This window comes from Impatiens glandulifera, chromosome 9 (assembly GCF_907164915.1).
Source record: "Impatiens glandulifera chromosome 9, dImpGla2.1, whole genome shotgun sequence".
Taxonomy (NCBI): Eukaryota; Viridiplantae; Streptophyta; class Magnoliopsida; order Ericales; family Balsaminaceae; genus Impatiens; species Impatiens glandulifera.
The window spans coordinates 37,478,434-37,493,267 of NC_061870.1; the positions used below are offsets into that span (position 1 = coordinate 37,478,434).

Below are 14,834 nucleotides of genomic sequence, written 5' to 3' on the forward strand. Positions count from 1 at the left end.
AATTTTAAATTATATTTTAAAATGATATAATATTTTTCAATGTTTATTTTGAAGTAAAAATAATATATTTTTCCTTTTTTTTTAGGTTAAATTTATAAAAGAAGATTTGAAATAAAAAGATAGATAAAATATTTGTGTATTTTTAAAGTTAAAAACTATTTTGATTAGTAGTTACAGAGATGTAGAAAAAAATCATAATATTGTTTTCTATTAATGAAGATTTAATTTGTTTAGGTTTAAAAGATTTTCAAATTTTTTTATCTTGAAAGGTATAATATAAATATATTTATTCATATATTAATATATAGATATGCAATGACATTATTATTACCATTCCCAACTCCATCAAAGTGGAAAATTTGTCACAATCAGTTCGGGTTCAGATCAGTTCGGGTTCAGATCGACTCGGTTATCCTCTTTTTAATTGCCGAAACTATTTCATAATAATGATATATTATCTTAATGTATAATCTTAACATACAAAAATGAAGCAAATGGTATTAGATAAAATTAGCTGCAATGAAATACATATAGTAGTAGCAAAATTAAATCCTTTGGACACTCGGTAATTGCAAATTTTCAATGTATAATATTTTGTGGAAGCATCTATCCATTTCTGGAACTTGTAAAGACAAAAACATAATTTAATTCCTAACAGATAGTATGATAAAAATTAAAGAATGCAAGCTGCTTAAGGGTATTATTTTTTTGAACAAATAACATAAGCCAGAAATCAAAGTTGGTAATTCACCTCTGTGACACACAAACCTCATCATATATAGAAGCAGTTTCTGAACCTTCAAAGAACTTAAATTAAAGGTCCACTGGTCCCCACACATTTTGGTCGTCGGTGGTGGTTTGTGAATCTCCAATGACAGATCCAAAGATTGATCTAGCAGGCTGATTTTTCCCGAGAGGGAAATTCCAGAACGAGTCTGAATTCTGAAAGAATATGTAGAACCCTACTGCAGACGCCAAAAATAACCCCAAAAGCACCAAATATATCTGCCAATCTGCCATCATTTAAGGCAAGTAATAGTAGTAAGTATAACTTAAATGGGAGAGAAAGAGAGAAAAAAAAAAGATGACCTTTCCAATCTGCAGGAACATTTAGCTTAGTTACCATAGCTCCCCATTCCTCTGTAGCAGTAATCACCACCCTACAAAAAAAAAAATCGATTCATGTTTGGTTCGGGAAGGGACTATGAAAGTTTTGAAATGAATTGAAAGATAACTTTCATTAAGTGATTTATTAGATAATCGAAAACAGAGGATAAGTAAAGTGGAAATAGAAGTAAAGCAGTTTCGATTAGATGAGTATTTTAAAATAGAGCAAGAATAAAAGTTTGGAACAATTAGAAAATTACAAGACTTAAAAAGAGTTCATCTACTAAACCCAGCTCAAATTACAACAAAGTAAAGTACCTTTCACTTGGACAGAACTCAATTGAAGCAAAGGATGAACCCAAGTGAAGTCTCTTACTCCAATGGCTGATCTCCATTTTTTTAACATCAACTACACACATATCTCCATCTTTACTCCCTCTACATTACAAAATCATACTGTTAGAATTGAAATTACAGTTTCAATTTCTATATTTGAATTGTAATTCTTAAAAGAACTATTTAATTTTCTTCTTTTATCTGCCTAAGCCTCTAACCGCATATGGACTCAGTTTCAGCTAATTAACAAATAATTGGAAGAATGGACTTGGCTTGACTAGTGCAGACTATATTGGAATTGGAATATAGAGGCTATTAGCATGGATTGAAGCTAAGAAAATTTTAATTTCAATTCCAATTCAGCTCTAACCAAACATAGCTATTATATGAAAACAAATGAGTTTTCGTTTGCAAATGGTCTTTTGTCTAGTTTCCCAAAACAAATCATCATAATAACTGATTTATTATGTTCCTCAATTTAGTATTAACAAAAACCACTTTTACATAAACAACTCCAGAGAGTGTAGGGAACTTACAGAGCAAGATATTTTCCATCCAGACTCATGGACATCATTGAGGCAGATTTTCCGAGAAGTCTCTTGTGGCCTATTCTCTTCCATGTACTTATATCCCAAACACCGGTTACTGCTTTATTGCCTGACTTATATAAAAACCATATTAGAAAAACTAGTATAATCCACCAGACATAAATCCTACTCATGACACAAGATAAAAATATCACCTTTCTGAACGGTACAGAAGAGGAATGGCTTCATTCCATCCTTAGAAAATCGACAAAGTTCTATCTTTTCATCCTGCAGCAATTACATAAAATGACTTAGAGGGAGAAAATTGATTCAGTTAATATATAGGTTAAACCAGGCATACTTGGTAACGAGTTAAATTAGACACCACTGGAAGACCATCACTTGTCTGCCATATTCTTGCAGAACCATCAGAAGAAGTTGTAGCTAAGAATTCTGAGTCAAGGCTGAAATAATAATTATGAAACAATAAATCAATGTTCATCCAGCAAGATAGGGGATTTCTTAATAGACATTAAGTTCTACTCAAATCTTTACTTCAAATTTTAGTATTAGACTGATAGTGTCAATCTAAGTTTCACAGAATAAATATCATATTGTTTATCATCAGATTCCTACAAGCTTATATACATCGTTGCCACGCACTATCACTACATGTTTCCCATTTACTTTAATATATAGAGGAAACAATATTGTTTTGGGGGAGACATTAAATTATTATTACAATTTACAACTAAACATAAAATCCAAATGTACTAGGTTATTAACTCTTGTAAGTCAGATAACTTTTGGTTTCATTTGAAAACACAATTTCAGCATATGAGATCACGTTTGGAAATATGGTGTATCTGAACTTAATCTAGCTCAGATGCAAACCCAGCACGATAATAGAATTACTCTTCCGGATGGAGTTGGTGTCCAATTGAGCTTGGTGAGGACTAAAGAATAGTCTTGATTAGATCTACAAACTGTCCAAATTCTACGATTATACAATTGGATCATGGTGGGAGTAATTTGAAGATGACATCATATCTAGTGTATCCAACAAGGTATACTTTTCATTCCAAACGTATTTGGATCATATAGAAATTCATTTGTTTTTTCTCACCCAGATCTGAATTCAGATTAAGAAAAAAGGTTTTTTCCTTTATATGTTATTAGTTATTACTCTGATGAAAAACAGAGTATTTTTCACCTATTTACAATCTCTAACAAGAACATAGTTATATATGTATATATATAATAATAATTGGGTAGTTAGAAAAATTCAAGCATCTAATCTATAATTTTATCATTAACTGCTGTTATTTAGGTTCGTCCATTAGGATATAATGGGCTTAATATAGGCGTGAGACTGCATATACTATCCAGATTCCAGAAGATACCCAAGAATTCAATTTGTCATAAAGAGAAAAATCCTTACAAAATACAGAAGATTGTCAAGGACAATTCATTAGAAAGGACCAAAGAAATGGTTTGAAAAAACATAGAACAAGTCTACTACCTGAAATCCATGTCCCGGAAGGACTTGCAAGCTTTTGGTTCATCCAAGATGACACGTAAGCTTGGCCATTCAAAAATTCTTAGATGCCCATCCTACAAATTAAAAACGATATATAAGCCCCCAAAAGAAAAAACTGTGCAAAAGAAAAAAGAATCTTCAACTTGGCCGCAGGCTATTTTCTTACCACACCACCACTGGCAAATCTAGATCCATCGACACTAAAAGCAAGACAGATCTGTCGGCCAACATCTTGTAAAGGAGCAAGGTCCTTGGACATCAACTTCACATGTGCCTGTTGTCCGTATAATTCAATCCACCTGAGGAGATATGATATGATATTTCAACTTGCAGATACACAGTACAAACTTAAAACAGTGGTATAATAGAATTATGAGATAGTGAAACTTTCTTAAATAAGACCAAATATGCCATCTTTGAATGCCTTAATTTTCATATATCAGAAACATAATACCTTTGCATGCTTTTAAAATAATTTCCATAAAACATCCTAAGGATTTTCTCAGACCTAGGCACATTATGCCCCTCATCCATACATAAATTGGGAGATGTGTTTGCATACCAAAATACAGAACTAGAATGAATAATACTTTCTTTAATGGTATATGTAAACAAAATATGACAGGTAGAAAATTTTGAACATTTTTAATATCATTATAATTAAAAAAAGAAAAAGAAAAGAAACTAGTGGGAAAATGATATGGTAGCTTAGTTGCAGTAACTAAAGTGTCTTAGAAAAAAAATAGTTACTCAAGTGGGAGAAGATAGTTTCTATTTGTCCTCTCCCAGTTCCACCAAATTATAATAGTCAGCATCTAGCCTAAAGGATATAATTTTTCTCTCATATGATCATCAACTTCTATTTGTCATAAAATTAATTGGAACACAAAAGTACTGTTAGCTCCATTTATTTTGACCAGATGAAAAAGAGCATGGGTGATCATGTCAGGTCCGATCAGTTACTTAGATATCCTGTGACAGTTATCAGACTATTCAGCATCTAACCTATAGAAAAAAAAAACTCTCAATATGATCATATACTGTTATTTGTCATACAAACAATTGGAACGCAAAACACAGAACCATGCACTATGGTTGTTACAGGTACTGTTAGCTCCATTTATTTTGACAAGATGAAAAGGAGGAGAGGTGATCATGTCTCCATTTAGAGATAAAGGACTCTGAAAAGTTGAGAATTGCCAAGCTTCCATGCGTTTGGGAATATATTTTTTTTTTCTATACACTATTGCTGAAGCAAGAATTCTATAGAAACCAAATTATTCCCCATTTGATAATACACCAATCTCAAATAAACTATTTTCCACCACAATTCCAACCATATAAACCAAAACATGTAAAAAAAATAATACTCTACCACAAACTTATACCTACAAAATATATCCACTTCGAGAAAACTAACATGATTTATGTCAAAGATCTTTGTAAAACCCTTCTGCTCTAGCTAGAAGAATATAGTTTTTCTCTCTTTATTGAAAATCAGTTAATAAATCTTGCAAATAACTTGACACCACAATAACCAGGAAGGCTATATGTCCAATTTGGAATATTGAGAGGCACATATACATGTAAAACTGTATTTCTTTCATTGTTGAAAGTAGTATTTTTATAACAGCTTCTCAAAGCTAACTAATATTCACCGGCTAATTTGATTGCCTTGTAAGTTATCAAACATTTCCTTAGCATATCTAGCCATTAGCCTGTGGAGATAATAGTAGTACATACTCTAATTTCTAGTCAGATATTAGCAGCACATTCACTGGTCAAAGTGAATGTTAAGCAATTACAGTAACAAATCAAGGGGTAGATGCACAGGAGAAGGAAGAAGATCTTACTCTTCTAGGATAACATTCATAAATGTGGTAGTAAACATACCACAAAAAGTATATTTTTTCCAGAGGTTGTACCACTAAAGCTTATCTTCAAACGAGGTAAAAGGAAATGTCAATTAAGGCATCCAAGTTGTGCATCACAGAAAACCACATTGTTCAAACAAAGTGTTTCCAAATAAAAAAAGAAGACCAGATACATGCTTTTCGAACTGATGAGGAAATAAATTTTCAAAGAAATGCATAATATTTGGTAGGGTACAAATATGCTTAAGACAATCATCTAGCAGAAAGTCAAAAGCTTAAGCTATTATTCAGTTCAGTGAAAAGTTCCCTTTGACCTCTCTCACATTTGAATCTAATACAAAAGAACACCTAGCTCTGAACACAGAATTCTGTGTTTATGGGTTCAATATCAAACTGCATATAACAGTCTCCAGAAATTGTCTATAGATTTCATTATCTTCCTTCATTCCATCAGGAAAACAAGTGCACTTAAGTTGGATTTGCATATTAAAATCAAATAATTTAAAAAAAGGAAAGAAAAAAAAACAATGCTTCATCTATATATGATCAGTCAATTCTAATCTCACAGTGAACATAACTGAATAATGAAATTCCTTCCACATAAGCTTAATTATATTAGGAAGATACTCACTTGCATGATCCATCGGTAGTAGAGCAAACAATATCATCTCCACTAGGATGAACGGCTATTTTCAACAGGTCTCCTTCTTCAATCTCGATCGTTGCCTGTAAACAAATACAGTAGAACCATATAAAATACGGAGGAAAAAACAGAAACATCGATAATTCTATATATAAAACTGAAAATAACAGAGAGTGTTGAACAGAGACCAAAGCAGACGATGATAAGGATGAGGTTTTAGCATCAAAAGAGAAAATCTCTAGCACGGACGGCTGATCACCGTTCCTCGCCTTTCCAATTGCTACTAGATGAGCATTCTCCGGCCTCCAGATCCAGGCCGCGCATGTAACAGTCCCCTGCTCCAACGAACTCCCTGACATCGAGGAATAGGAGAATTCGTTTGCGTGAATATACGAATAGAGAGATACAGAGACGTGGAAATTGCTGAGAATTGAGTCGGCGAAACGGTGCTCGGAGTTGGGAAGTTGTTTTTTCTTGTTACTTTAGATGGAGTTGACGAACGGCAGGATTCAAGCGGTGACTTTATAGTTGTGCTTCGGTTCGGCACATCGGGAATATAAATTAGTCTACTCTTGGATAACAATAGACTACTATTAAATATTAAATTACCTTTAACTTTTTGCAAAGTTTAATATATGCTCTTTACTTTAAAATCATTGAAATCACACCCTTAAACCCTATAATGGTTGCAATTCAGCCCACTTCTAATTAACTTTTCAAGGCTCCATCCGTCCATCACAATTAAGATTAAGATGTGAATTACCATATGGACAATTTTTTCGATTTGATTAATAGTTGATTGGGTGGAGTAGTATTTGCGGTTTTTTCACCAACCGAGGATGGGACGGAGGTATTATTTTTGTCCTCTCATATTCTAGAACATTAATAAACCTAACTAAATATATAATTTTATCAATATATTTATTTATTTTTCATATTTTATAAAAATAAATAATTTTATTTCTTTATAATAATATAAATTTTAAAATATTATATAATATATTGATTTGAAAACATTCCACTCCAAATTTGAAGCTGATTTTAGCATTTTATTTTCTAATTTACTTAAAAATTAATTTTTAAAAATATTTTATTCGAGCATTCATTTAGATAATATAACTAATTATATATTAACCAATTTAATAATATTAAGTCTTCCAAATTCAGCTATAAGTGTTTCGAAAAAGGCCTGTGAAGAATCCGACAAGGCCCGTTAAGATAAGTGAAGTGTCGGTTTATATAATTTTAAGATAATTTTAATAAAGAATATAGTATAACAATGTTCTGTATAGATTTTTTAAAACCAGACAAAATGAGAATGTAGTAAAAAAAAATCCGAATAAAATAGGAACGAAGATGATAAACACCTCTCCCCAAACACTAATTGGCCTCCATAATCATAATCACGGTCAATTATTATTTATTTTCACCAATTTAGATCTTTTAGGAAATATAAGGAAAATATTGTCAGCATAAATTAATTTTAATATTTATGATTAACACATTTTATATTTGTGAGATGTTTTTAGTTTCATATTTTTACAAATAGCACGTTAGATGGATAAAAATCAGGTAAGAATTTATAAAATCAACCAACACATACACTTGATAATATAGTATCCCTTTTCACAAAAATAAATAAATAAATTGTATCCAATAAAGTTAAAGGTTTAATCTAAATATTTCTCATAAATTAAGAGCTATTAACGTGTTTAGCCATTTTGATTGATTGTGCAACTCCTTGTTTTTATCATTTTACAATGGTTTTGACTTTTGATATGATACGGTATATCGTTCGAATATCCGTTTTTATTTATTCTTTTTAAAATTCAAATGGATAAAATAATTTATAATTAAGAGGATTATTATTTAAGTATTTAATTATTACTTAAATATTGTCTTGTTGAAGTACTTTAGATATCTAGAATTTGTAGGAATTTTTGTTTATTGTTGTATTTCAACAATGATATTTAATTAGAATTTGTTTTTTATTTAAAATAACATATATATATATATATTACATTTTTTATATTTTAGTGAAAAAATCAAAATCATTGACATTTGATAAAAGAAAATACTTATAGGAAAAATTCAAAATTTTAATATTATTGACATTTTTATTTATTTATCAATTTTAATTTTATTAATAAAATATTTATTTTTGTAAGTTTGAAGACAGTAACCTATGATGTCGTGGATATAAACTTTTAGATTAAAATTATAAAAATAGTATTAATAATATTTTTTTAAAAGATTAATTTATAAAATATATTTAAATATTTATAGATCAATATTTTCGTATTGACTATAATATATGAAACATTATTTTACTCTCTATAAAAACAAATTAGATAGCATTTGGAACAATTTTAGAAAGGCTATATATTTAATAAAAAAATAATCTATAAATTTATCACTTTTATTAGATTTATTAGCCATATATATATATATATATATATATATATATATTTAAATGTAGGCCAAATTTGATCCCATATATTATGAATTAACATCCATCTTTGATATTTAATTTATATGCCCATTTTAATTTAAAATATTTTATCATTCTAATTGGAAAACTTTTGAATTATTTTTTTTATTAAGAATATACTTTCTTTTTATTCTCTTTTAAAAAATAGAAAAAGTCAAAACTTGTTATTTAAAGAGTTGAAGATGTTCAAACATTAAAGAAAGAAGAAAAATAAAAAATAACAATGGTAAAAATAAAAAATAACAATAAAATTGATAAATTACTCTCTATACATGCTATTTTTTTTTAATTAAAATCAACGTGATTAATATTAATCATTTGAGACGATTGTAACCACAATTTTTTTTCCTTCGAATACATTTTTTTATATATCGTCCATTATATGATAATTAATTTCTGTCGGCCACAATATTATTAGATCTTCAACTAATCAATTTGACTTAAAAATCAAAACTATGATATTGATGTATGTTACTAAAAAATAAAATAAATTTTATATAAGAGAAAGTTTTACACTGTCACAAAACAAATATATATAATCAAAAGATTCATTCTTCAAATAATATAATTTTAAAATATATTTTATTTTTAAATTAAGGAGATTTAACCTAACAACCCCACCATCCTTGGCCCAATTTAAAAATATGTATTGATGTAATTTAATTGTGTTTATTTTATAAATCATTGTAATTTAAATATATATTGAATGAAAAAATAAAAAAGTCCATTTGAAATCGACTATACACTTTTTGATTTAAAAATGAAATAAAAAATACACGTCAGACAACATTTAATAGAACGAGAGTAAATCTAGCCAATAGGAATGAAGCAATCTCACCCTATCCATACTCCCGCCACAAGCTTGATTTTTGCAAAGGCATCCTCATCCACTTTTAATTCCCTTCACTTTCCCCCATTTTTTTCTTCATTCATTTCCTGCACAATCCCAAAACGAAAATGGCAGCCATGAATTCCAGCGTCCTAGCCTGCAATTATTCCCTCGGTTCATCGGACCTCATCACCAGCTCAAAGTTCTCTCCCTTGATGCCTGCAACCACATCATCATCTACACTCGTAAAGTGCACCGCCATCAAATCCCAGCAGGTTAGGGTTTCTGATTCCAACAGATCTATTTCAAACGACGGCAGAAGAGCTGCTCTCCTTGGCCTTGCCGGCGTTCTATTCGCCGCTGCCACCTCCTCCTCCTCCGCCAACGCCGGTGTCATCGAGGATTACCTCGAAAAGAGCAAAGCCAATAAGGTCCGTTCGATCCATCGATCGATCTGTTGTTAATTAATTGAATCTGATCGATCATATGTATATATGGATACAGGAATTAAACGATAAGAAGAGATTGGCAACAAGCGGCGCAAACTTCGCTAGGGCATACACTGTTCAATTCGGCACCTGCAAATTCCCTCAGAATTTTACTGGATGTCAAGATCTTGCTAAGCAAAAGGTTCGATTCTAGATCTAATCATGATCAATCACATACATATAAAAAATCATATGGATCGTAATCAATTATTAATATTCTCTTGTTTGGATAATGCAGAAGGTCCCGTTTCTTTCAGAGGACATAGAGTTGGAGTGTGAAGGGAAAGATAAATACAAGTGTGGTTCAAATGTATTCTGGAAATGGTGAAACTAGAATTTTATTATTATTATTATTATTATTGTAACCCTTGTGTAATATTCATATTTTTAATTTTGGGCCATGTTCAAGTTGTATATCTATCTACTTTACTGTTTTGAATATAAATTGTCAATCATTTTTAATTAACAAATTTTGATTTTGATTAATAATTTTCTCAATTAAATCAGGTATTTCTAAAATCATAGTAAATATTTATGTTTATATATTACATATACTATATACTAGGATTATAAATTATAAATATTGTATTAAATATTATTAATATATTGTTTTTAAAATATTTTATTTATATTAAAATAATAAAAATATTCAATAAATTGTAGAACTCGAATTTAATCATCATCAATTGCTTGAATAATAAAGTTGTTTTTTCAAAACAAAAAAAATAATAATAAAAATGTTTTTTTTTTATATATAAATGTGTATTTAGTTGCTTGTATTTTTATTTTATTTTTATCACGAAGAGTTTGTTTGGTTTTGTTCTTGGGCCGAGTTTGTTTGGTTTTGTTTCTGGGCCGACTCTAGTCCTCAAGAAAAGTGATTAATTCTTTTATAAATTTCAATTGACTTTTCAAAACAAATCTAAAAAAAATATTAATAATAAAATTATTATAAAAGATACAAATTAGATGTCACTAAAAATTCAATAATTTTTTAAACTAAATTTAAAAAAAAAATTAAAATAGTAATCAAAATATGCAGTTATGTAATATTAGTTCATCTATCCCCTATTACTAACAACTTTAATATTATTATTTTTTTAATTTTTAATTTTATTTTAAAAAAGATTTATGTATATTAAAATAAAAAAATTTCGTTTAAACACAAATACAAAGTATGACAGGAAGATAATAAATAAAAAATAATACTTATAATAAGTTATCTAACTCTCGTAAAATTTTTGGAGAAAACACAATTAATTTCTCAACAACTCCACTTTAAGAGCAACTTTAATAATATTAATAATATATAACTTATAAAGATATATATTTATAATAAAACAATTGAAGGACTGTAATAAAAGATTATTAGATAAAATCTAATAAATAATAACCCGAGAAGAAAAAATATATTATATTTTTTTTGGTTATTATAAAAGTTAAAAAATAAATGGTTAGGATTTGATATAATGAAATGGCATATGTGGTCCCGTACCCAAATTTATTACTCGTGATTTTGTTCGTCTTTTCTTCAGTTTATTGATGATTTTGTTTTTCAGCGATTTATCGGGAGAAGGAATTTCGTTTCGGCAGTGATGATCATTGATATGGATACTATACAAACAATCCTAGCCTTTGATCTCATATTCGATTATCATTATCCTGTGTCCATGGCTTCCACTAGGGTAGTAAGCTGAATTAGGGTTCAGCCATACCGCGGTCACCATTCCATATCTGTGGATGCCCTAGATCAGGGATTTGCGATGGTGGTCCATCCATCAGTCTGACTCTGCTTGGTTTATGTTCAGCGTCTGCGCCCCCTGTTGAACTGCGCTGCTAGCGATCGGAATCCCGATGCATTACTATTCAAGTCTATGGTGAAAATGACATCGTTTCTCTCAATTACAAAAGTCAGAGGTTAGCTTTGGCCCTATACTATCACTTTTAATTGCCATTGGTTACTGATATAGATGCTTAAAAGCTGATCAACATTTCTTGCTTGCATGTGACCTTAATTACAATGTAGTCTTTTACAGGTTGTGGATGAACTCTTGTTGTTAGAATTGATTAAGAATCACAATATGAGATTTTAGAGTTTTCAAATAATCCACACTTTACTTATATTGGAGTGATGCCAATTAACACATTAAACAAATCTAAGGAATAATAGAAAACATTTCAAACTGAAATGCACTAAATTTCAGATAATCTATTAACTGCAAATAAGGATATTGATTTATTAAAATAGCACCAATTTCATACATTTATTGTGTAAGAGCAAAAATTGTTTTAAATTTTGAAAAAAAAGTAAAAATACTTGGATTGATGCAACAAACAATATTCAATAAAGAAAATGTTATTCTGAAAGATATATATATACAAGACGACAAAATGCTAACAAATGGATGATGACATGATGTTTGTCGTTTGTTCATCGTTTATTGAATTCTAGTTTAAAATACCTTTAATTTTCTTAGATATATTAATTCTTTGTTGTTAATTGGCATCATATACATTAATATCAACAAAAGAAATAAGACAAAATGTAATTTGAGTCACTTACAGATTATAAAGAATGGTTTGTGACAATGTTCAATCACATTAATACAGATAAATTTATTGCTAATCCCGGGCCTTGCAAATGGGGTCATCGAGAACTAACTTGAAAAGAAAAAAGGTTAAATTAGTCTGTTTCTAATGAATCCTAGAAAAGTTATAAATATGTTTTTGACGTACAATCAATGAGAATTAAATGACAAGAAGAGGTTGACTGCCAAGATTTTGCTAAGCAAAGGTATGATATTCTATTCTAGCTATATATATACTATTACTATAAACTTTTGTATTACAAAATCTTTTCAAGATTATATCAAAATCAATATGGTATCGTTTGAATAATGCAGAAGGTGAAGTTTCTTTCGGAGAACATGCAGGTAGAATGTGCATATAATTATTCTTCCTTCTTCATAGAAGCAATTTACTTGTTTATGTTGATTCATCTATTAGGGAAGGGAAAAAAATTCAGGTTTTTCAAGGCATTTAAGAGATGATAGTTATTATTATTTGTCAAAGAGTTTTCAAATATTAATATTGATTCACAGCAAAGATTTTCAGAAATTGGAAATTTTGTAACAAATTGTTTATTGTATCTCTTTTATGTTTTATCATTGTAATATTTTCTTATTTGGTATTGATATGAAATTATGAATACCAATATATTTGCCTTATTTATATAAAAATATGTTAAACCAGTTAGAATGTAGCTGTCTAGCAGAATGTTTTTGTTTTATGAAGAATGAAACTTGTCCTTATTTTGTTATTTTTATCTAATTTTATTCTGATTTTAATTTTTAATCTATAATTCTCATTACCTGAAAAAATAACAAAAAAAAGCACTATTATGATCTGTATAGTATGTCACTTGAAAAAAAAGGTCTTTGTTTCAAATTTACTTAAATTATATTGTCATTAACTCAAACTATTATGATTGGTTATTATAATTTAAATTAAATAAATATTGTAAAATGAAAGTTTTGGTTTTAATTTGACAATTTGTAAAAATATATTATCATTATTTTAAAGAAGAGTTGATTATTTGAATTTAAATAAATTATTTAAGAATTGTTTTGATATAAATGAATTGAATTGAATACAATTATTCAAATAGTGCTCAAATTTCATCAACTCATCCATATAATTATAAATTTAAATATTAATATACTTTTATTCTTTATTCTTAATAATATTTTTATTATTTTACCAAATAATTTTCTTAATCTTTTATATCAAGAAACCCCATATAATTCTACTTCAATTTAGCCACACACACAAAAAAAAATATCTACATCATATCAATTCATTAAATAATCAATTAAACTCTTAAAACATCTTCTTCTTTTTTTCTTTATAATATTTTCAAAATATTTAATCTTATCAATCAATATTTTTTTAAAAATAATATCATATCAAACAGGCATTTTCTTAATGCAATGTAAGAAGAAATAAAATATTAAAGTCTTAAAAAAAACACAAGTCAAAGAAAAATAAAAATAGCTTTCTTGATAAACACGTGGACTAAGGTTTTCCACCACCTCATTTTCCTCGATATAAACTAGAAATTCCCATCGCCCCATTTACATAACTACCCTTTACCGTTTGATGAAAATTACTTTTATGCATTTGGGTATTATAGTCATTTAGCTAACATTTTCGAAAAAATCAGACGTACACCCTGACACCAGCATCTTATTAAATATTCGAGTATATCAAGAAGATGCCTAAGGTCTTGTTTGGTTTCATATATAGTTTCTTGAATTTTTTTTATATTAAAATTATTTTATTTTTATAGAAAATTAGTACTACAACTAATGAGTTAAATTTAGAGAACATCCTAATTATATATATATATATATATATATATATAATATATATATATATAATTAAGTGAGACTAATTTTATTATTTTAAAATTTTAATATTAACATGTGTATAAAGATTAAATTGAATATAAACAATGTATTACTTAATTTGTTAAACAAATCATTATTAAATCATGTGTTAATCATATGGATTAATATAATTGAGAAAAACTTGAAAATGAGGTAAAAAAAGCAAAGTGTCAATTAGAAATGGTTGTTATATAAAAAATTAATTTAATTTAGATGAATGTTGATAACATTTTTCTTTTTGGCTAAAAGTTAGGAAATATTAGATGTCTGCTTTGTCAGATTAATGTTTAATTATTAAAATAATATTTAAATGATTTTGATATATATATAATGAAAAATAATTATGAAATAAAAAATAATAAGGTTTGGTATGTATTTAATTTTTATTATTGCACTCAAAACACAAATTATGATATTTTCCAAACAATAATCTATAAATTAATATAGATAAAAAAAACTCTATATAGTAAATACAAAATTGTAATATAATGATTATAATAAAAAAATCATTTTCTTAAATTTATTTTCAAATAATTGGCACAAAATTATAA

General features: G+C 28.1%; 2 protein-coding genes across 2 annotated transcripts; one reads left to right on the top strand and one right to left on the bottom strand.

Moving 5' to 3' along the window:
• Positions 1 to 488: 488 nt before the first annotated feature.
• LOC124916475 (SEC12-like protein 1) lies at positions 489 to 6,563 on the bottom strand. Its single transcript, XM_047457191.1, has 10 exons — positions 6,216 to 6,563; positions 6,016 to 6,110; positions 3,677 to 3,809; positions 3,493 to 3,584; positions 2,332 to 2,434; positions 2,186 to 2,258; positions 1,980 to 2,100; positions 1,426 to 1,545; positions 1,090 to 1,160; positions 489 to 1,013 (listed from the first exon to the last, which is right to left on the bottom strand). Exons 1-10 carry the CDS (start codon positions 6,384 to 6,386, stop codon positions 814 to 816), a joined length of 1,179 nt encoding a protein of 392 aa, XP_047313147.1. The 5' UTR covers positions 6,387 to 6,563; the 3' UTR covers positions 489 to 813.
• Positions 6,564 to 9,440: 2,877 nt separating this feature from the next.
• On the top strand, positions 9,441 to 10,328 carry LOC124914470 (photosystem I reaction center subunit N, chloroplastic). The gene is made up of 3 exons (XM_047455025.1): positions 9,441 to 9,778; positions 9,852 to 9,977; positions 10,074 to 10,328. Exons 1-3 carry the CDS (start codon positions 9,476 to 9,478, stop codon positions 10,161 to 10,163), a joined length of 519 nt encoding a protein of 172 aa, XP_047310981.1. The 5' UTR covers positions 9,441 to 9,475; the 3' UTR covers positions 10,164 to 10,328.
• The last annotated feature ends 4,506 nt before the right edge of the window (positions 10,329 to 14,834 follow it).